The 24,105-nt window shown below is 45.2% G+C and overlaps 1 protein-coding gene across 2 annotated transcripts in view; it reads left to right on the forward strand.

Moving 5' to 3' along the window:
- Positions 1 to 24,105, forward strand: part of LOC146785119 (uncharacterized) — a 578,200-nt gene that overhangs the window by 420,778 nt on the left and 133,317 nt on the right. For both annotated transcript variants that reach the window (XM_085633808.1, XM_085633809.1), the window contains exon 28: positions 21,120 to 21,851. In XM_085633808.1, the coding sequence (XP_085489934.1) occupies positions 21,120 to 21,851 (732 nt within the window). The remainder of the gene's footprint in view (positions 1 to 21,119; positions 21,852 to 24,105) is intronic.

Here is a 24,105-nt window from a genome sequence, read left to right on the forward strand (position 1 = left end):
TCAGTCTTTGCCCAGTGGAGGGCTTTTCTCTTAAAATGCCGTAAGACTACAAATACCGCAATGCTCTGCAAAGACACACCTGAGCTTAATGAGCTATTGTAGTGAAAGCCATGCAGGAGCGCTTTTGAAAACTTCTCACATTGAAAGCGGATTTGCAGCAGGAAAAGCTTTTGGAACTTTAACATTGCCTTTGAAAAAGAGGATGGTGATCTTTGAAACGCGTCAGGCAAATTTTAAAGGAGAACACGGACTGAAACGCCTGCTTCATGTCTAAATAAAGTTGTTGTTGCAACTTACCTGTCTTTGGAGTGCGAGCTTATATGCAGGGCATTCTTGGGTTTGATATAATAGCACGGCAGGTCCAGCCGTGGAGCCACCGCACCGCCCGAAAAATGATGGGTCCCCGATTTGGAATTATGCCAGGTCGAATGGGCAATACAGGTATTGAAATGCTATGGAAGCAGGATTTTCAGTCTTTGCCCACTGGAGGGCTTTTCTCTTAAAATGCCGTAAGTCTACAAATACCGCAATGCTCTGCAAAGACACACCTGAGCTTAATGAGCTATTGTAGTGAAAGCCATGCAGGAGCGCTTTTGAAAACTTCTCACATTGAAAGCGGATTTGCAGCAGGAAAAGCTTTTGGAACTTTAACATTGCCTTTGGAAAAGAGGATGGTGATCTTTGAAACGCGTCAGGCAAATTTTAAAGGAGAACACGGACTGAAACGCCTGCTTCATGTCTAAATAAAGTTGTTGTTGCAACTTACCTGTCTTTGGAGTGCGAGCTTATATGCAGGGCATTCTTGGGTTTGATGTAATAGCACGGCAGGTCCAGCCGTGGAGCCACCGCACTGCCCGAAAAATGATGGGTCCCCGATTTGGAATTATGCCTGGTCGAATGGGCAATACAGGTATTGAAATGCTATGGAAGCAGGATTTTCAGTCTTTGCCCACTGGAGGGCTTTTCTCTTAAAATGCCGTAAGACTACAAATACCGCAATGCTCTGCAAAGACACACCTGAGCTTAATGAGCTATTGTAGTGAAAGCCATGCAGGAGCGCTTTTGAAAACTTCTCACATTGAAAGCGGATTTGCAGCAGGAAAAGCTTTTGGAACTTTAACATTGCCTTTGAAAAAGAGGATGGTGATCTTTGAAACGCGTCAGGCAAATTTTAAAGGAGAACACGGACTGAAACGCCTGCTTCATGTCTAAATAAAGTTGTTGTTGCAACTTACCTGTCTTTGGAGTGCGAGCTTATATGCAGGGCATTCTTGGGTTTGATATAATAGCACGGCAGGTCCAGCCCTGGAGCCACCGCACCGCCCGAAAAATGATGGGTCCCCGATTTGGAAATATGCCAGGTCGAATGGGCAATACAGGTATTGAAATGCTATGGAAGCAGGATTTTCAGTCTTTGCCCACTGGAGGTCTTTTCTCTTAAAATGCCGTAAGACTACAAATACCGCAATGCTCTGCAAAGACACACCTGAGCTTAATGAGCTATTGTAGTGAAAGCCATGCAGGAGCGCTTTTGAAAACTTCTCACATTGAAAGCGGATTTGCAGCAGGAAAAGCTTTTGGAACTTTAACATTGCCTTTGAAAAAGAGGATGGTGATCTTTGAAACGCGTCAGGCAAATTTTAAAGGAGAACACGGACTGAAACGCCTGCTTCATGTCTAAATAAAGTTGTTGTTGCAACTTACCTGTCTTTGGAGTGCGAGCTTATATGCAGGGCATTCTTGGGTTTGATATAATAGCACGGCAGGTCCAGCCGTGGAGCCACGGCACCGCCCGAAAAATGATGGGTCCCCGATTTGGAATTATGCCAGGTCGAATGGGCAATACAGGTATTGAAATGCTATGGAAGCAGGATTTTCAGTCTTTGCCCACTGGAGGGCTTTTCTCTTAAAATGCCGTAAGACTACAAATACCGCAATGCTCTGCAAAGACACACCTGAGCTTAATGAGCTATTGTAGTGAAAGCCATGCAGGAGCGCTTTTGAAAACTTCTCACATTGAAAGCGGATTTGCAGCAGGAAAAGCTTTTGGAACTTTAACATTGCCTTTGAAAAAGAGGATGGTGATCTTTGAAAAGCGTCAGGCAAATTTTAAAGGAGAACACGGACTGAAACGCCTGCTTCATGTCTAAATAAAGTTGTTGTTGCAACTTACCTGTCTTTGGAGTGCGAGCTTATATGCAGGGCATTCTTGGGTTTGATATATACATATATGTATGACAAAGAGTGTAGTGTTACTTACCTTTGGTAACACCTCTTCTGGTAGAGAATCTGTCTAACAGCAGATTCCTCCACTTGCGAATTTCCACAGGTACCAGACTGGATCAGAAAGTTTTTCAAAGCAAACCCCTTGCGTTGGCGTTGTGCCACTCCACATCGTGTCCATTCCAACCTAGATGTGATGTTGAGGCCCCTATATATACACCACCTCCACATACTGACATCAGTGTCTTTCTGATCTATGTATGGGCAGTTGGATGCGTAGTCCACAGAAATCAGACTATGCCATTGTGAAGATCTTTAAGTTTGGAATCTTATTAATAGGCTGTATGAGTCCATTACGCAGAACAGGGAGGAGGACGGGTCAGTGAGGAATCCGCAGTCAGAGTCTCTACCAGGAAAGACATTACCAAAGGTAAGTAACTTGTGCTTCTGAAATACTTCTAACTGCAGATTCTTCACCTTGGAAGCAGTACCTCTCCTGTTGGTGGGTCTGTGAATGACTTAGACCAGGAGTTCTGCAGAACAGGTCAGGTGAAATGTCCATACCGCTGGACCTGGTTGTCTAAAAATAGTGTTTTGTGAAGATGTTTAGGAACACCCATGTAGCAGCCTGGCAGATGTCTACGATGGGCACACTGCACACCAGCGCAGGCTTAGCAGCCTTTGCTCTGGTGGAATGAGGATGTAAGCATTCAACAATCAGCTTCTTGGCTTGCATATATGGCAGATCTTTATGCATAATGAATAATTATTTACCTTCAGTAACGCCTTATCTGATAGAGACTTTCTAGCTGCAGATTCCGTACCATACAATATTCCCCAGGCATCAGACTTGATCCGGGAGATTCAAGCAGTACTTCCCTAGGTGACGTGATTCAGCTTCGTGTCAGCGGCATCTGCACCAGAAATGACGTGTGCGGAGCCTGTGTAGGAGCCACCCTGGCTCGCTGACATCTTCCACACCAGGAGCGCGGAGCTACGATGAAGACTGACACAGGTGTAAAATTCTAAGTCCCATAATAAGGGTGACCCTTACACTCTAATAAGGTTGCAAAGCATGGAGGATGGGAGGGATGGTAACAAATCTGCGACTATATAAAGTAGCTACTAGGTAAGGCGTTACCAAAGTTAAGTAACTTGTTTATCATATAGAGGTTTCTTTCCACAGATTTGTTGCCTTAGGATAGATACCCAAGCAATGCCGTCTCAGAGGTTGGTCTGCAAAACCGATTTAAACAAGAAAGTCCTGCAGGACTGAATGGGTAAAATGCCCGTCACATCGAACCTGACTGGCCAGGCAGTAGTGCTTGGTAAACGTATGCAAAGATGCTTGCATTGCTGCCTGACAAATGTCCAGTTCAGGGTCTGCATGGACTAAAGAGGTCATATTCTTGGCTCTGGTAGAATGAGCACGCAAGCCCTCAGGGGGTTGCTTCTTAGCAATGCATAGCACATCTTTATGCAGAGTACTTTCAACTTAAGATGGTCCACTTCTTCACAGCCTTCCCTTTTTTGGCCCCTACATACCCTACGAAGAGTTGATCGTCCATCCGGAACTCTTTTGTGTAATCAATGAAGGACGACAACGCTCTTTTTGGGTCCAGAAGGGTGGAGTCGCTCCTCCTCTATGGAAATGTGAGGTGGAGCACAGAAAGTAGGGAGGGTTGATGGTCTGGCCTACATGGAAAGAAGTCACAACCTTCGAAAGGAAGTAGGCAAGTGTCCGGAGTACCAGCTTGTCCGGATAGAAAGTGGTGTAGGGAGTGTGTGCCGAGAGTACTTGCATTTCACTGTTCCTCCTGGCCAATGTAATGGCCACTACAAAAGCAGTGCGAACACTTTTTAGAACAAGGTTTAAATCCCTGAAGAATGGCCTGGGAGGAAACATGTGGCAAATCTTTGAGGCACCTGGCCACAACAGGTGACTAGAACAAAAAAGGTTGGTCTGGCAGCTGCAAAAACTCCGAAATGACCGATAAGTAACCTTTAACCATGCCCAGAGCAGAGCCCTGCTGGGCCAATGATAAAAGAACCTGAGAAAGGTGTAGGGAATGCGGATTGATGTCCCTAGATGCACACCATGCCTCCATCACCCTTGAGGTCATCTTCACACTTTAGAAAGCCATGTACTTTAATAAGTAGTTCATTTTTTACAGTGCAAGGGTTCCTAAAGTACTGCTGAGTGTTGGTGACCACTCTCCACACTAGATCCTCAGACTTTCAGATCATTTTTGACCTATGTCATTAGCAAATCCTGAGCTTACATACTTCAAGGCACTCCCATAAGTGCTAGTGACGTCATTAGCACATATGATGGCGCCTTGTATGCTGTTCAAATTGCAATCCTTTTTTTACAACACCCATCCTGAGCTCATGTAACTTATGTTGCTTTCATATGGGATACTCTGGAGTTGGTTGAAGCGTCTGGGCATTTTCCTGCTTGAGACCCACCTGACAAGGTCTTAGAACGCCAGAGTGGGCAAGCTCAATAGACAGTGTCTACATCCCAAGGTGCATCTGATTATGCTAACACTTGCGGAGAGTCTATCTTCTGTCACACCAGCACATCTGGGTCCTTTGCCCAAATATACGCAATCTACTTCTCGATGCATGGAGATAGAGCAGGGGTAGTTGACTGCATTTGATCTGCCACCTGAAGTGCTGAATGTAATTTTTTTTAACAGTTTTATATAGCGCAAATATGGCATTAGAGTGCTTTACATGAGCACCAGATTACATTACTCAGGATCAGTTTTTTTTGTTTGTTTTTTAGATACAGAGATATTAAGTGATTTGCCCAGAATAAAAAAGATGGTGAGCTGACGCTGTGACTCGAAACTGATTCCTCAGTTCTAAAGTTGGCAGTGCTGGCCATTAGGCCACTTCTCCTCTGAACCTTGCTGCCAAATGAAGTCCATTTATGCTGGATGCTGGTACAAGTTTGAAGCCTTGTGTGACATCCACAAGATTGACCCTTTACAAGCTTTTTGACTTTGGCCCAGCAAGACCTTGCAAGTGGCACTATCAAAGGTTATTTTTTGACCCTATCAGTTTTCCTCTGTTTACCTGACCAACCAACTTTGTTTAAATAACCTGATGTATTGAAACGTATTAAATGGTTTGGCACAAGTCTCCTCTCAAACTGTTTGTGTTGCAATAGTGAGACCTTAACTTGGTTTTCATTTTGTCATGTATGCACCTTTGAGCTAATGCCTGGCTGCTAGCTGCATCTCCTGACTTTAAAAACTGTCTTCCTCATTGCTATTATTTCAGCTCGTCGTGTGAGTGAACTTCTGCCCCTGTCTGTGCAACCGCCTGCAGTACCTTTTTCCCTGACAAGTTGGGGATTAGACTGCATTCTTGCCAAAAGTTGTGACTCCCTTCCACAGTGGTCAACCCATCACACTACCAGCCTGCTTTATACCCCATCACCTCTCAAAGAGGAGGAAAGGCTTTATTGGCTGGACCACAAAAGGGATTTAAGCTTTTATACTGATTGTACTAAAGAACAACATGTGGTCGATCAGCTTTTTGTGGGGTTCTCTGGGGCAAAGAAAGGGAAGGCTGTGCAGAAAGTTTGGATAGTTCTCTGCATTAATATCTGCTATTCATTGCCAAAAAGAAGATTCCACCAGGGCTAAGGCTGCTACCACTACATTGGCATTCAGAGTGCCTGTTCTTGACATCTTCCAGCCTGTGACCTAGGCATCAGTGCATACATTCATGAAGCACTACTGCTTTGACACGGAGAAGAACATTTCACCCACTCTGTCCTACAAGACATTTTGGTTTGAGTCCACTCCACAGAATCTCCACCGGCGGAGCTATTGCTTCGGTATTTATTCTACGGTGAGGAATCTGCTGTTAGAAGTATCCTTTCGAAAAAAACTTTACTTACCTTCAATAACGCACTTTCAGGTGGATGCTCTAACCGCAGATTCCTCACTGTCCACCCACCTTCCAGTTCCGTGGAGAGGCCTCTTTCTAATATCTTGAAAAAACCCAAATTAGGAATCAGCATGCTGGTACCAACAGCTGTTCATGCTCCCAGTCTGATGGTGTGGAAAGGGAAAAAATGAGGAACTGACTGTAGGAAGCTGGCTATTTATATAGTGTCATAATACACAAGACCTGATTATGGGGAAACACTATTCTTTTTTAGAGTACCTTGGGCAGTCTGAAACTATTTCTGTCAAGAAGCTGGCTTCGCCAAGGTGCCAGTCATACCAAATTCCCAGTGTTCAAATTTAAAATGTTTGTCAATACACCAAATAACACCTCATTTCATGAGCAAAACTAGGAAAAAAGTGTGAGAGGTCAGAAAGTACCTCACATAAGCATCACCAAGGGAGCTGCTAATTGGTACTCACCAGTTTGCTCACGCTATCTTCATTGGTAACTTTCATGACCGTGAAGAAAGAAAAAAGGTAGTGTCTTAATTTTTAGAGGTGAAGAAAAGAAAAGAATGTGGAAGAGAATGCAATAACAAAGCTTATGTCATTCTTAGTCAATCAGACCCCGTGGTGAGAAAGAAGAAAGTTGCTTCTCTAAACTAAAATGAGTTGTGACTCACTTGCAGGTATACATACTTTATTGATCGCAGTGATCACACTCCGATTAAAAGAATGGCATGTGTTAGACTATTTCAGTTAGAAAGGCCAACATGTTTCATTGCCACTTATTTTCAGCATTTTCATGAGGGCTTGGGGACTGATCTCCACCTCACAGATGCTTCAAACACAACCTATGGTGATTGACAAACAATAAAAGAAAGATGGTGCCAAACATTTAAACACACATTGAACTCCTGTGATGTATAACTGCTGCCATGATTTTACTGTGATTCTGGAAGTTAAAAAAACTGCAATAAAAATATTTATTAAAAAAAATAAAGCACACACATTGAAATTGTGGTTCACTGGCAATATTACCAAGACATTAATGCATGCGAATGTATGAGGTAATGCCATATTTACCAGGTGTTTGCTAACAGAGTTCGTACCAGCAACACACCATTAGGGGAGCACACACAACTTTTAGCAATGCATCCCCTGCAGAAAGTAGCAGTCGCCGCTCGTCAACCTGTGGATATATATACATACATTTTAATTGATCTGCACTGACCATGTCCCCTGGGGGTCACCCATATTCACCCTGTAATCAGTGAGTGCCCACCTCACATCCATAAACCTATCCTGCTGGGTAATATTCCAATCCTTTGCAGCCTCGCGGTACATTAGTTTAACACTAAAAGCATCACTGGTTGTATTCTATACTACTCCGGTCTCTGGAGAACTACCAATCATATCGCCACAGCACTACGCCGTACTTTGCCGTGACCGGCGGTATCACGCTGTTAATTGACCATTGCCTGGTAGTCCCACTCACCACATGCGTGCTACCATACTCTTACCCCACAAGTGGCCGTCTCTGTCGTGCAATCCTTCAGGACGCTGAGAGTGCTCATGCGCTCCTTAATGAGCATGAAGCGCGTCCCGGAAAGACATCGGGAAGCCAGCCCACTGACCTCAGTCGTTAATTATCAATGGGGTTACCAGAAATGCTACCAGACCCGGGTCAAAATTGCAGTACAATAAACAATTGGTCACAGTAGCAACAATTTAACAATATGAAAGAAATAGTGACATTCACAACACCAAATTTGCAAAAATCCGCAGTGAATGTGATTTATTTTCAAAGCATTCATTTTTATAGGCAACACAGTTGCTCATGCATCTATAGTCATGAATATATTTGTAACAAAGGTGCTCTAGTGTTGGGAAAGGAATGATAGGGGTGTTCTGGGTCAAAGTGAGTGAGTGAGGGTAATTGACGAGGGAGGGGTAATGTAACATATATACATCAAATTTTCGTAGTGAAACCTTTCCGGCCTATCACAGGCCAAATGTTCCAGTAAATACACATAGCATTTGAAGACACTGATAATGAATTTCAGTCGTGAGAGCTTCTATAATGGTTAGTAGTAGTCAACGTTTCAACCCCTTAGAAGTTCAAGGTGATTGGATCCTTAGAGTAGGGTCTTCATCAGGACAGTGCGAAAGGAGCACCTAATCTGGCAAACAGCATGTAGAATCAGGCTGTGCAGTCAGGGAGAGTGGGCTCAACGGAGCTCTAATTAGTGGGAACCAGTGCGGCCAAGAGTACACGTACGATCATCCGTAGTTAAACTGTGGGTCAAAAGATCCCTCACAGTAAAATGACAAATCTTAACCTTCAACCTTCCGGCTCCATCCCTCAAGTGACTTGAGGGATGAGGGATGGAGCTGGAAGGTTGAAGGTTAAGTGACTCGAGGGATGGAGCCGGAAGGTTGAAGGTTAAGATTGCAAATTTGGTGTTGTGAATGCCACTATTTCTTCCATATTGTTCAATTATTGCTACTATGACCAATTGTACTGACGTCAGTCAGCATTCACGCTCACCCCGTAGTGTGAGACAGCACACTGGTACAAGTCCTGCTCACACACGGGTGCCATCTTGGAGTGGTATTAGTTACACCCAACAGCTGCCTGGATTGTGACATTTTCAATTTCTATCTAGACTTTATCATGATTTCGAATTTTCTTAAAGCCTTCTTTTTATTTTTTCTAATAAAAGAGCCTGTTGTACACTTCATGTATTTTACAAAAAATCGACACATTTGCCAGAATAAGTTGATCTACTCGGGCAGTTATATGCATTCCTGGTGTAATGTACAGGCATTGGAACATCTGCACTTCTGAACATTGCACTTATTAAGAAGGATGGAAGTATGTTACTCTCTATCTGGTTGTATCAATCGTGCTCTAACTACGACTGATTAGTTTTACCACTACCCCCTGGTGCCCATATGGGTTCCTAGGTGTCCTATGTGGTGTACCTCAAACGAGTAATAATAATAAAGGTGTGGTGTGGTGTAACATCACACTCTATGCCTTTCCCGATCCTCCCTATAATGCATTCCCTACAATAAATAAATGTATGGCTGCAGTGTGTTTTATAACTCCGAAATCCATGCCGATGCCCCCACGATCATAATGTAGGTATTAAGCACTTAGTGCAGACTAACACAGACATCGGCAGACGTTTATTTATGTACACACCTCCTGCCCACCATGTATTCTAGCCTTTGTTTAAATCGTGGTGGGGACCACATCCTATCCGCCGCAGGCATGCCTTTTGTAATACGGACTCATCTCACCATAGCCCGTCACATGCCAATATCCCAGGCATGTCTCAAGCAGGACAGGTTCCTATCTGCCCACCTTGTTCCACTCAATGCAGTCATTCAAACCTATTTGATCCACCTTTTCTGTACAAATCCAACGTGCCTCCTTCCTGACCAGTATGTCTTCAGCACTGTGCGTGCCTCCCACTATTCTCTCCAGCACTGTCCATTTCAGATCCCTGAAATTATGTTTCTGCTCCTGGTAATGCCAGACCAATCATGTAGTCAATTTCCCTGCCTTAAGGGTGCTAATGTGTTCTTTTATCCTCACCTTCACTTTACGGGATGTGAGGCCAATATAATGCAATCCACACGCACAGGTCCGTCTGTAAATTACATTTGTGGTGTCGTAGTTGCTAAATTTATTTAGATGCCAAGTTCTGCTGTTCGTCAACTGGACACATTTGGACACCTGCGTGAGATCACACACCATGCAACTCCCACATGGGAAGTGCCCTGATGGTATACCTGATTCTCTTTTATTTTGGATTGGGCGGGTGTGGACCAGCCGGTCTCTTAGACTAGTTGCTCTTCTAAATGCAAACCTGGGGGAGGCATCTTGGTCTGACTTGTGTCCAGCAAAGTCCAGTGCTTTCTTATAATCTGCCTAATTTTAGTAGACAGGGGGTCAAAATTGGTGACCACCGGTAGACAGGCCTCATTGTGTCTTTCATTCCTTTCTAGCAATGACTTACGAGGAGTGTTGAGCACTCTCTTGCATGCCCGTTTTACCACCATAGTTGGATACGCTCTGTTTCAAGCCTTTTCATCAGGTCCTCAGATTGTTCCATGTACATTCGATACCTGAAAAACTGACCCACGGGAAGATCGTTCCGCAAGGCCCTTGGGTGGAAGGAGCGATAATGTAACAGTGAGTTCCTATCAATGGGTTTTTGATGGACAGTAGTGTGGAGTTTATTGTCAATTGCAGCAATTTCCAGATCTAAATAGACAGCCGAATGCCTACTGATGGTCCATGTAAAATGGAGGCAGTTATCTGCCTCATTTAGGCATCTTAGGAAGTCATACAATTTGTCCTCTGGCCCAGTCTAGGTGCACAACACATCGTCAATAAACCTCTTCCAAAGAGAGATGTTCTGTAGTAAGGGGTTGGAGACATGATGAATAAAGTTCTCCTCAAATTGACTGACGTAAATGCAAGCCAGACTGGGCACAAAGGTGGCCCCCATAGAGGTCCCGGAGACCTGAAGATATAGCTGGTTCTTATAGCCAAAAACGTTACGTGTGAGTGCCAACTCAACACACTGCAACACAAAGGATGGTGATGTATAGTAAAAACCAATCCTGCACCCCAAGTGCCCGCGCTGCTGCCTTCAGCATGGCATCTTGGGGAATGCTGGTATACAGGGATTCGATATCAATTGTCACCAAAAATTGGTGTTCAGGATCATAGTCTACAGGGCCCAGGAAGTTGAAGATGTTAGTTGTATCCTGGACAAACGAGGGTCGAGTTATGATGGATTCCCTCAAGAAAAAGTCTGCGAACTGTGAGAGCGGCTCCAGTAACGACTGGATCCCCAACACAATTGGGCAACCTGGGGGTGGATGTTGTGCCTTGTGAATCTTCGGCAAGATATAAAATGCCAGAGTCCTTGGCTTTGGATTCATCAAGAAATTGGCATCCTTGTGGGTAAAAGGAGAGAGCAACAGCATGGGCAAAAACCAAAAGGATTTGTTAAAAGAACCCTCACTCACCAACCTAGTTGGTGACATGCTTCATCATTGGGTTCCCACCAGAGAGGCCGAGTGCCTCTCTGGTGTGCTGCGACGCCTGGATTACAGCGGAGCTGGTTTTTGAATGGGAAAGTGGAAGTGAAATTAAAAGGTAAATGGTTTTAACCAACAACTAATTTAATCCTGGCAAACCAAAGACCAGTAAAAACAAGTGAGTTGGACCAGAGCCGGTTGTTTAGGGTAACCAGAGCTTGTCCAATTTACAATTTGTTCCGTTTTCCCTTGTCACTCTTCTGTTGTTTAATTAGTTTGCCAGGGGGAACAAGAGTGATTTTCCCTCACCCTCTCTTTGTTATTGTGATATTTTGCAGCGCACAGCTGCAAGGGTATTTCCCCTTTTTTTGCCTATTTTTAGCGACTCTTCCCACCCAGCAGCATGGATAATCTTGGCCTCTCGTACTCTAATGAGGAAGTGGATGCCTTGCTGGCAGACCCCTCACTCTTCTCTGACCCCTCGATTGCTCAAACTATCTCACAAACCACAGAGTGGGATAAACTCAGTGAGCAAAAAAGAGGGCGGATACGTACCATCCTTCACGGCACAATCCTTACTGAATATCTCAGAAACAACATAGCACCCAAGGGTTTGCTAGTTACAAATGCCCCTCGTATTTTTCTAGATGATGCACAATTTAGAAAAGAATGGGCACAGATCGCTTGGCACTGCACCAGGGACTGGTTGGTGCTCATCATAAAAACAGCTCTAAGGCTCTCGGAGGCTATTATGGTAGAGATCCAACTCACGGAAACTCACTTTAGAACCACTCTAACCGGCTACAAGAAACGGCTCGATGAACTCAACAAAGAAATGAATGAATATAAGGATTCCCTCACTCAATCCAAAGCCCAAAAATTCCAAAAAGATCTGGCAAAATGGTCCTACACAAGAGCATACCCTTATGCCAGTCCAGACTACACCCCGCCTGTGAGGAATGATTACAGTACTGACAGCTCACTTGATGGTTCCACTGCGAGTGATTCCAGTGGCGACAGCTATAAGGCGCGCCAGCGAGGAAGAGGAAGGAATAGACGACAATATAACAACCAGACCTGGCTTCCCTTCCAACAATCACGTTTTCAACCTCCACCGTTCCACCCTATGATGGGTTGGAACCCCGGTTTTCTACCTCATCCCCAGTTTCAACAGAACCAATACCGACCCCCTTTTTTAGAGAGGGGCAGAAGAGGCAGAGGCCGAAGGAGAGGTCCCACTCAAGTCCACTGGCAATAAGACGAAACAGTGGGGGACAACACGCGGAGCATGGCTCAACGAGCAGGCCCCAGCAATCAAAGAGTTTGATCACGAACCTTTCTTCAGTGACCCTCACAGCTGATGAGACCTCAGTCCTGGAAAAGGGGTTAGGTTTTATACCCACAGCCCGTTTTGGGTGCTTTAAACTTAAATGCGAACTTTCGGAATTTTTTAGGAAACTGAAGCTTAAGAGTTTCTTTGAAAAACAGCCTCCAGAGAATACTCAGCCTCAATTGAGCGATACAGGCCTTAAGGTAAAATCTAATTTTACCCCTCCCCCCTATACAATTCCGCCTGAGATCACAGCCTTTGAACAGGCAGTTTCTAATGACATTGAAGCATTCATTGAACCGAACCGCTTTAAGAACATGAAGGCTAGCGAGTTCCAAGCTTTACACTCCTTGCAATCCAACACTAACATCGTAATAAAATCAGCAGACAAGGGTGGCGGAGTAGTAATTCAAGACACTGCTGCTTATGACAGGGAATGTTCCTGGTGACTATGGATATAGAAAGCCTCTATACTTGCATTCCACAGGACAACACTATCAATGTCATCAGGAGCACTCTAGAGTCTAGCACTTGGAGCTACACAACTCCACGTGATTTCGTGGTCACTTGTGCTGCCCTCGCATTAAAAACAATTTTTTTTTAATACAAGGGCGATCTGTTTTTACAGTCAACTGGTACATCGATGGGCAGTACCTTCGCGCCTTCGGTAGCAGGGTTGTATGTGTTTGATTTTGAATGCAAGTACATCCTAGCTCCACAGAACCCTTTTTCGTCAAATATTTTCTTTTGGAAAAGATATATTGACGATGTACTGATCATTTGGCAGGGATCGGAAGAATCCCTCCTGGAATTTTACAATTGGGTGAACGCTTGTGATCCTCATCTTAAGTTCACTCATACTCATGACAAAGACAAGATGATTTTTTGGGTTGTGGTCATTACCAGGGTAGGCAATACTCTACAAACCAGAACCCATCATAAAACCTACAGCAAAAAACAATTTGCTACATTTTTCAAGCTACCACCCTCGCCCATTGAGGGAAAACCTCCCTTTTGGTCAATATCTACGTCTCCAACGGAATTGCAGTGAAGTTTCTACATACAAAAAACAAGCACAGGAACTCACTTGGAAATTGAAAGATCGTGGCTACCCTGATAAAATCCTCTCGAAGAGTAACAAACGAACCCGCAACCAAAACAGGGAGGCCCTTTTGGAAGTTCATACGAGAGAAGACCAGAACTCCATACCTCTCACATGCGTTACCACTTACAATGCAGCATCAAACGCAGTAAGCAAGTCCATTAGGAAACATTGGAACATTTTAACAAGTAGCAAACACGATTGGGAAAAACCCCTGTTCTCTTACAAAAGAGCAAGAAGCCTTAAGGATTCTTTGGTACACACTCGCCCTAAAGCACATGATAAGAATCAGGACCAGTCTAATGTCAGTGCGTGGGGTCTTCCCCCAATTGTTGGCCACTACCCGTGTGGTTCATGCAGCGTCTGCCATTTGACATCCCCTTCTAAATACCTAATGCTTGAACAAGGAAAACAATGGATGCAGAAAATGCACACTAATTGCAATTCCACTGATGTGGTCTACTTAATCACCTGTCCATGCGGACTGAAATATGTCGGTATGACAAGTAGAAAAATTAAACAGCGCATTTGCGAACATCGCAGCACCATTCGTTGTCGCAAGCTAAGCACTAAACTTACGGAACATTTTTTACAGTTGAACCACATAACAAATGACCTAAAGTGGACAGTCATTGAAAAATTGAAGCCTGGACCGAACACCCAACAGTCACTCTTTGAAAAAGAACAACGTTGGGTCTACCGTCTATCCACTCACCTTATTGGTTTGAATGACAATATCCCATGGAGTTCAATATTAAAGCACTGAATTGTTGACCCAGCCTATCCAGTTTGGAATAGTGCCTAAATAGCCTCCGTGTAGCTTATTTCACAATGTTTCCATCTGCAGCCTAACATCAAGGTGACTGTAGATGTATTTTACTGAGATCACCCTAAGGCAGCTAATATGACAAGATATTATATGTACCAGATTCTTAAAAAGTAGTCTGACTATTGAAATGAGCCCCTTTACTAACCAGACGCACTATTTACCTTCCGGTGTACATAGAAATGTTGTTCCGAGTGTTTACAATACACGCTGGATAAAGCTCGCTAGTTGAAATGGTTACGTCTTCTTCCCTATGACGAAGCGAGGACCAATACGAACGCACGCATTGGTTTTCACATTCTGACACACGCCCCCCCCCCCCCCCCTCCTCCCCTTTTGCTGACGTCACACGCGTACGCACGTAGGGGCAATCATGTGACGGGAGCCACGGAGTATTTACTTCCGTGTTCCCCATTCACTCACCAACATCCGGGCCGAGCAGGTCAGATCCAGGTTGATCGCGGGAGTGTGCGAGCATGGAAGTAAGTTGGGGTACCTTTTTGTCACAATCCTAGGATCCCTTTATCTCCCATTTAGTATCTTAACAGAACATGAGTAATTGCTTGTTTGTTTTCCACCCTGACAGATACTATAGCTCACTACCCCCCTCTCGGACCCATTATGTTAGTAGCACCGAGTACATGAGTAAGAGGTTCACTATTTTTCCATGCTGCTGTTTTTAATAACTTTTAATGCTAGACATGCACTGGAGCAACGGCGCCTGGCAAACACCACAGACGCTCGTTTTCAGCATGCCTATCACCTCCACGAGTCCGCTATTTCTTCGGCATACACAGCGGCAAAACAGCCACTACGATTTCACAATGCCTGCTGATTTGACACACCACCATTGAATTTAACGCTGGCACAACTAGTGTACAGAGCCCCATAGAAACGTCCTTGATATTTCTAGAGGCTCCCTGCCAATGACGAGTAATACTCGGGTTAGGGCGTTCTTTGGCTGAAATTGCTATTTAACACCCACTTCCGCTCCACAGCACGGGATTACCAAATTATTTGTTCACTCATCACGTAAAGGATAGTAATGCAACCAACAAAGTCATGTTTCTTTATTCCTTTATGTGTGTTTTGTCTGTTCTTTCTCCTACAGACGTTACTAGCCCCGGAATAGTAGGATGGCTTTACGGTAGAACTGTAAGTTTTACCAGTTGATCTCCACAGGTTAGGGTGCGCCTTAGCGTGCGCATACCGCCGTGGGGGTCCATGTGGTCCTGATGAATGCTTAGCCGACTGGGCATGAAAAGCAGAAACATGTCGACCTTATTGTAAATTGGACAAGCTCTGGTTAACCTAAACAACCGGCTCTGGTCCAACTCACTTGTTTTTACTGGTCTTTGGTTTGCCAGGATTAAATTAGTTGTTGGTTAAAACCATTTACCTTTTAATTTCACTTCCACTTTCCCATTCAAAAACCAGCTCCGCTGTAATCCAGGCGTCGCAGCACACCAGAGAGGCACTCGGCCTCTCTGGTGGGAACCCAATGATGAAGCATGTCACCAACTAGGTTGGTGAGTGAGGGTTCTTTTAACAAATCCTTTTGGTTTTTGCCCACGCTGTTGCTCTCTCCTTTTGTTCCGTTTTCCCTTGTCACTCTTCTGTTGTTTAATTAGTTTGCCAGTGGGAACAAGAGTGATTTTCCCTCACCCTCTCTTTGTTATTGTGATCCTTGTGGGTAATCCACTTCTTCTCTTTGGCATCCGCCACCATAGCCCTGATCGTCTACTGGAAAACCCTGGGCGGAGCTGGCAGAGTGCAACTATGCGGAGGTCCACGGAGTTGGGGAAAAACTCCTTGGAACTCCGCTCCGCCACCCGCCTTCACTCTCCTTAATAAAATAATACTTAAACATAATTTAAAGGAATAAAAAATCACTTATCTGTATTGCGGCATCCCCGGGCTGCCCTCTTCCTTTTCACCGTACATCTTGCATGAACTGTGCATGCGCGCGGGGCCATGCGCATTTCTCTCGGTGAAGCTTTTCATCGTGAGTGGAACTGCGGCCTTCTGTATGCCTTTCCACCTGTACCACTTCAACCCAGAGTGCTGAAGAAGATCAAGCGCGACCGGGCTCAAGTCATTTTTGCGGCTCCAGACTGGGCACGATAAGTCTGGTACCCAGAGCTCCTGAGCATGGCATCAATCCTCTACTCCGACTGTCTCTTCGGGAGGATCTTCTGTCGCAGCAGCAGGGGAGGGTTCTTCTCCCAATCCTGTCGAGCCTCTGCGTCCTTGCGTGGAGATTGAGTGGCGACAGTTGACAGCTTTTGACCTTCCTCCCGAAGCCTGTAGCGTCATCTTGGCAGCCAGGCGTCCCTCCACTAAAATGGTATACGCCTGTTGATGGAACAAGTTTGTGGCATGGTGCACAGCAAAGGCTGTGGATCGCCTTTCTGTCCCTCTTTCTGTACATACTTTCTTTGGCCCAGCAGGGCTCTGCCATGAGCACTCTTAAAGGCTATCCTTCAGCCATCTCTGCTTTCCTTCAGCTTTCAGATCAGCCATCTTTGTACAAGTCCCCTATTGTACTGAGATTCCTCAAGGGCATTACTCATCTCTTTCCTCCTTCTCCTTTCGTAATGCCCCAGTGGGACTTGAACTTGGTCTTAACCTAACTTATGTGTGTTCCCTTCGAGCCTCTTCACAACTGTCCTCTCAGGCTCCTCATTCTGAAGACAGCTTTCCTTGTTGCCATCACCTCTGCTCTCAGAGTTTGTGAGCTACAAGCTCTTTCTTCTAAGTCCCCATTCTTCCCTGTCCATCCGGACAAAGTGGTGCTTAGGACAAGGCCTTTGCTCCTTTCCAAAGTGGTAACGCCCTTTCACATTGGACAAGCCATTACTTTGCCCACCTTTTTCCCACCTCCGCTCCCTCCCAGAGAGGAGGAGAGACTCCACCGTCTGGACCCCAAGCGTGCGCTATATTTCTACCTTGATCGCACAAAAGATTTCCGGGTGGACGATCAACTCTTCGTTTGCTATGTGGGTGCCAAGAAAGGTCGGGTCATTCAAAAGCGGACCATCTCTAGATGGGTAGTCCTTTGTATAAAAATCTGCTATGCTTTGGCAAAGAAGGAACCTCCAGTGGGGCTCTGTGCTCATTCTACCAGAGCTACTATGGCCACCACTGCTCTTGCTCGCGGAGTTCCACTCCTAGACATCTGTCAGGCAGCCACATGGGCAGCCTTGCACACGTTCACCAGACTTTACTGCCTGGACAGGCAAGTCCGGATGGACAGCTATTTTGCCCGTTCTGTCCTCCAGGATTTTCTGATGTGAACTTATTTCGCAGACCCTCCTCCGGTTGGTATTGCTGAAGTATCTATTCTAAGGTAAGGAATCTATAACTAACAGTCTCTTTCAGATGAACAAGTTACTTATCTTCAGTAACGATGTATCTGTAAGAGACATATGTTAATTATAGATTCCTTACTGCCCCACCCATCCTCCCCGCTCTGTGAACTGACTTCTAGGTACAGGGACTCCGTTGCAGGGCCCTAGTTTAGTGCACCTTTGGTCAGTGTCTTGCATGGCTCTGCACTACTGGCGTGGAAAGTCATGTCACAACTGACATCAGGGTGCAGGGGTGGCATCTATATAGACACCGCGGCGTCATCCTGGCGAACCCAATGCCGAAGACGGACCTGGAGTCGACCGTTGCCACCTACCGACGCACAGGGGTACTGCTGAGAAGAAATTCTCCGGATCCAGTCTGACGACTGGGGGTAATTCTAAGGTAAGGAATCTATAACTCACATATGTCTGTTAGACAATCATTGTTACCGAAGGTAAGTAACTTGTTCGTCATTAAATCAGACACACACTCGAATCAAATAACACAGATTTTTATTTAAATGAAGTCACCGAGCTAATCGGGATAAGATAATTACTTTTGGAGATAGCGATTTTAATAGAAATAGAAAATACAGTTGAATAATGGTTTTTGAGGTATGAGCCTCGAACGCTGTAATGTTATCCTATAAACATAGAAATCCTTGCAAATGGCCTACAGGGTTCTTCTCCTGAACTTAAGAGGCTTAGGGGAAAAGGTCCAAGAAACCACCAGCAGTTTGGTTTTACCTGCTCTGGTGTGTCTGGGTACAGAGGTGCTGGTCACATTGGTAGCCTTGAGTGCTGCTCTGTAAAGTCAATGGAGAAGTAGCTGCAAAAAGAAAGGCTACAAGTGGGGACTGGGGGACCAGTCTGGCAGAACCCAAAGGGGGACTTGGCTCTTGAGGGTCTCTGGAGCACGGACCCTGGCTTGGGGGCTCAGGTGCAGAGGTGTTTTGTTCAGTGGGTCGCTTGAGTCAGAGGCTCTCACTTGGTTTTGGTGACCTGGAGAGAGGGAGAAAATAAAGCTGCAGGGTCACTATCGGTGATGACCTTGGAGATCCTGATGTCCCTCGTCGGCAGGTTGGTGGTGTCCTGGCTGGACACAACAATTCTTGATGCTTGCTGTGGAGAGTGGGCATAAACCTGAACCAGAGTTCCTAGTTGCACCAAAAACAAGGTGGTGAAACACATCTTCAAGTGTCCACTTCAGGTGGCCCTCCTTAGGGGGTGTGCCTAGCCTGATAGTGCAGCACGTCTACTGACTAGCTAATTTTTCCGCCGGCTCTGGTGCCAAATTGGCCAAATTGGTCCCAGGGCAGGGGTGGCATTCTCCAGGTCTGGAGGAAGCTTGGGTCACATATCAAAGGCAGGTAGGCTTTGAAGTCTCTAGCCTTGCCTAGCTAATTTTTCCGTCTGCTCTGGTGCCAAATTGGCCATATTGGTCCCAGGGCAGGGGGTGGCATTCTCCAGGTCTGGAGGAAGCTTGGATCACATATCAAAGGCAGGTAGGCTTTGAAGTCTCTAGCCTTGCTATGCTAATGCACTAGCCACCCTGCTGGAGGAGGTGTGATCACCTTCTTCCAGGGAAGGCATTGTTCCTGACATCCGAGAGCGTTGGTCCTCCCAAGCAGGGGGTCAGAAACTCGTCTGTGGCGGCAGGCTGGAAGAGTTCAGTCAGTCATTACACCATATGACTGGTAGGTTTCATGGGGTACCTCTAAGGTCCCCACTCGGTGCATGTCATAATAAATCCAACCCTGGCATCAGTGTGGATTTATTAAGACAAGATATTTGATACCAGACACCATTGGTTTCAGTGCAGCCATCATGTTGCTGGGTAACCCATAATGGCCATTGCCCAGTGCATGTCCTTAAGATGGTTGCCTGCTCACTTGCAATATCTGGTAACACAACCAGACATCACAGGGGCATATGCTCATGCAGATGTGCCCTCGGATATAATAGAATGCACATTGCCTTAGGGCTCTAAGGCCTGCTGTAAGAGTAACTTACATATAGTATATGCAGTGTACATGGGCATGGGTCACAGGGAGTGTGCCATGTTGTGTTTTCAAAATGGTTTGCACCAATTAATGCATCCTGCTTTGGCAGGCTGCATGCAGTTTTTGTGTGGGTCCCCTTGAGTGGCATAATACATTCTGTAGCCCATAGGCACCCACTTTAGTACCCATGCCCTGGGTACCAGAGGTACCATTTACTAGTGACTTACAGAGGTTCTAAAGTCCTTGCCAATTGGGTTACAATTGACATATACCTTGTTTTAGGGAAAGAGCACTGGCACTGAGGGCCTGGTTAGCAGCGAACCAGTGCCCTTTCAGTCGAAGAATATCAGTACTAGGGCAAAAAGTGGGGGTGACCATGTCAAAAAGGGCACTTTCTTACACTGACGCCAAGGCACAGAAGTAGCACTTATATGCAGCCCCAATTCTGGGGCACTACGGAGCCAGTATGAAGCTACACAGCGTAACCTAGAGGTGCTCGAGAGATGTTTTTGATCCAGACTGGACCCAAGGGTGTATATTAAGGTGAGGAATCTGCAGATACAGTATCTACCAGACCATTGTCGAAGATAACTTAGTTGTAGGGTCTCGTAATACACTCCCCAAAAGCATTTTACCATCCTCCTGACAAGGTGAATTTGTTTTTGTCTATTATTTATTGGAAAAGGCAGTGGCTGAATGGGTTTTTAGTGCACAGTGTATACTCTTTCATTTGCCTACACAGAGCTTAGGATGCAAAGCAAACGACTGTGGGAACAGTGTTTCAGGACTGTAAGCTCCCCAAAAATCTGCCATTTGGTTGCCTGCGCATAAAACTGTTCGTAATGCATATTGTATTACAATAATGATCATCAGAAGTGTAGAATGTGTGTGTCTGGCCATTATACTGTGATTAGTGCATGTTAACACATAATAATGAACACATCCAGAATGGGTTTGCTTGTGCACTGCATTGTTAATACAGTACTGCATGTTATCACACAATAACAAACATGAAATTTGTAATTTGTTTGTATGCTGTACTATCCTAACCTCATCACCTGTGTTTCTGCCAGTGCTTGGATACCACAAAACTGTAAAGTTCTACGTAAAGATATAACTCTCTCTGAGAGCTCACTACTATAGAACGTTTGGCAGAGTCTCTTGTTCTGATTACTTCCTATTACCCAAGTGCTGCATCTTGAGCAAGTGGCTTTTGATGGTTCGATGCTCTGTTGTCTTCTGTTGTGTGATTCTGGGGTTTGAATCTGAACATCTTCCTATTGATTAATCTGTAATCTCATTTTGTCACTCAGATATTTGTGAACCCGGAGACTGCCTGAATAGGACAGTACCAAACCCGTTGCGTTTGCCCATGGACTTGCGTCTTTTGGTGGATACCTCCTTCAACTCACCCTCTGTCAGTGCTGAAATGGTGTCTCGCTTCCTCGGCACTGTTCTGGATAGTCTAAAGATCTCTCCTCACCCCAAGCACCCTGGAAACACCACAAGAATCTCTTTTCTCCAAACAGGATCTCAGAGGTGGGCCATGAGAATCCGTACACTTTCTGGAGAGAACCCTTTGGAAAATGGTCTTTCTGAAGAGGACCTTTTGGAAAATGACTCTTTGGAGTTCGGCTTTACCCGACACATAACACGAGAGGACATGAAGCATCACATGCAGAGGGCCCTGAAACCTTGGCCCTACATACCCCCTCTGACACGTGCCTTGGAATGGGCAGTAGAGATTGGCTTCCCGCATGACTATCCTGGAAGATTGAGGGGCCTTTTGGTAGTACTTACGGGAGGCACCAGGCATTGGGAGCAGGAGAAGCATATGGCTCTTGCGCAGCTTACTGACTGCAAGGATGTCATCTTGTTCATTTTACTGCTTGGAGAGAGAGCAGTAGCTGAGGACATGGAGGCAACCCTCGATGGAATGGGCATTGCCCCATGGAAGTACCACATGCTGCAGTTGCCGCTGACACTGGAGCCAGAGATAGAGTATGCAAGAAGGATAGTTCTGGCATTTTTCCGGCGAGTCTTAGGTGAGTATTTGATGGTGCGGCTAGAACCAAAAGACCTTGAAGAGCATAGAACACGCAATCCATAACAAGTGGTATATATTGCCTAGCCATGTTATTCCAGAAGGGTAATTGTCCTTTGAAAATGAGATCATACTTTGGGACTACGAGATGGTTCTGCCCTGAGATTAGGGAAGTGTTCCAAATCATGATGGAGTGGGTCCCAACTTCTCAGCTAAATAGAGGGTATCAGGGGTATCAGATCTCTATAAAGTAACACAGATTGTATTTCTTCAGCTATAAATTTTGAGGTAAGCTACCCACACTTCCTCCATACGGTTTGTGCCACCTTATTTGATAGTCAGTATTTTGTATTTATTAATGCAGTTTTATGTAGCACCAACCAGACCCACATGAGTTGCAGAGTTCTTTAAAAGGTAGATAATGAGTACAAAACAAGACTATTTGTGAGGGAAGTATTAGAGAATAAACACAATGGATGTTCAGGAGAATATACAGTATAAAGAATCTTTACAAAGCTAATAATAGAAAGCAAAAACAATACTGAGGAGTGAATCTTCCGTCAAAAAGAGCAGAAAAGGGTAAATGAAAAAGAGGTCCCTGGCTGACAGTAAAAAAAGTGAATGTAACATTACTATTGGAGTGAAGCATGTAAAATGGACCGTTGATAGTCTGATATCAAAGCTAGCATTGAAAGAATGAAGAGTATGCAGTTCCTCAGGATAGAGGGAGAGAGAGGGTGTAAGTGACAAAGAGACCGTGTGAAAGAGGAAAGGAGTTCCTCTAGTCGGAACTAGGGTCCTCACACACCAAGCAAGCTAGGTGTCATGCTTCATCATATGGACCTGCTCCTCGTCGGGTCGGCGCTGCAATGCCCGACGGGCACCCTTAAAGGGGCTCTTTAGCGGAGATCTTCTGTTCCTGGCCGTATGGTGTAGTGCGTGTGAGGGGTCTAGTGGTGTAGATGTGAATGCGTGTGGGTGATTAAAACAAGTTGGATAATCCAAAAATGAGACTTTATTGGGAATGGCTATCCACTTGATTAAAAAAACAAAAACAGAGTTGCAGCTAGCTGACGTGAGGGTTCGGCTTAGCTATGCTCTTCTGTGGTGGTCAACATGTTTCATGCCTCGCGGTCCTAGTGATCCTTGGCAATTCTTCAGGACCTAATGAAATGTTAACTATCTACACAATGTGGTGGGTGCATTTGTTACCTGCCACCAGGGCCGGACTGGCCGTGGCGGGCACCGGGCAATCCCCCGGTGCGCTGCACGGGTGGGGGCCGGTTTTGGGATCCTGGGGGCCGTTTTTGTTACAGGGCCGTTTTTGCAGCATAGCTGCAAAATCGGCCCTGTAACAAAATCGCCCGAAAACCGGCCCTGGCAAAGAGGTCGGCGGCACCCCGAAGGCCGGGGGTGCCGGACGAGCACTTTGCCAGGGCCGGTTTTGGTTCCCAGTCCGGCCCTGCCTGCCACATGTATTATGGAAAACGATCTTGCCGTGTGTCAAATGGGAACCTAGGAGAAGGAAATAAGGTAACCAAGACACAGGTCAGTGTAGAGTACTTGGTACTTGTCCGGACATATATCACAAACAATGTCTCTCTTCCTACAAGGTGTGATAATAGACTATGCCAATTGTAACCAAGTGTAGGTAATCAAACAATAGAGTATAGAAATTACTATACGTGAATGTGAGATTAAAAACAAGAACCATTTAAAATCAGAAGACTGGATGTGCGGTAGTAGCTGCAGTGAAGGACTAGTATTCACATCATGGAGTTGCAGGGCACTCACCTATTAGAGTGTATATCCCTGCTTCTGTCCGTGTTCGCTGCGCTACCGGGACACCAAGATTCTGGTGTCCTATTGGAAGAAAAAAGTGAAAATATACTCTCTCTCCCTCTATCCTGAGGAACTGCATACTCTTCATTCTTTCGATGATTAATTGGGCCCGTATGCTGGACCTCCTTTTATAAGCCCACTAGTCCCCCTCATTGATAATATAATCAAAGCTAGCATTGCCTTTCTTTTATCCCCAAGTCAATGCACTATTGTAGTGACTAGTTTTATTAAAAATGCATTTTGTCATCAGACAATTTTATTTTAGAATATTATATTTTTCAAGCGGGTAACTGTTTTTTATCAAACAATTTTAATGTCGAAATTTTTTGTCCCACATAATACTGTAGAGCCAAAAAATCATTTTGTAAAGCAAAAGATGACATAACACCCAAAAGTACAATCTGATAACACCC

The sequence above is a fragment of the Triturus cristatus genome, chromosome 11, assembly GCF_964204655.1.
Source record: "Triturus cristatus chromosome 11, aTriCri1.1, whole genome shotgun sequence".
Taxonomy (NCBI): Eukaryota; Metazoa; Chordata; class Amphibia; order Caudata; family Salamandridae; genus Triturus; species Triturus cristatus.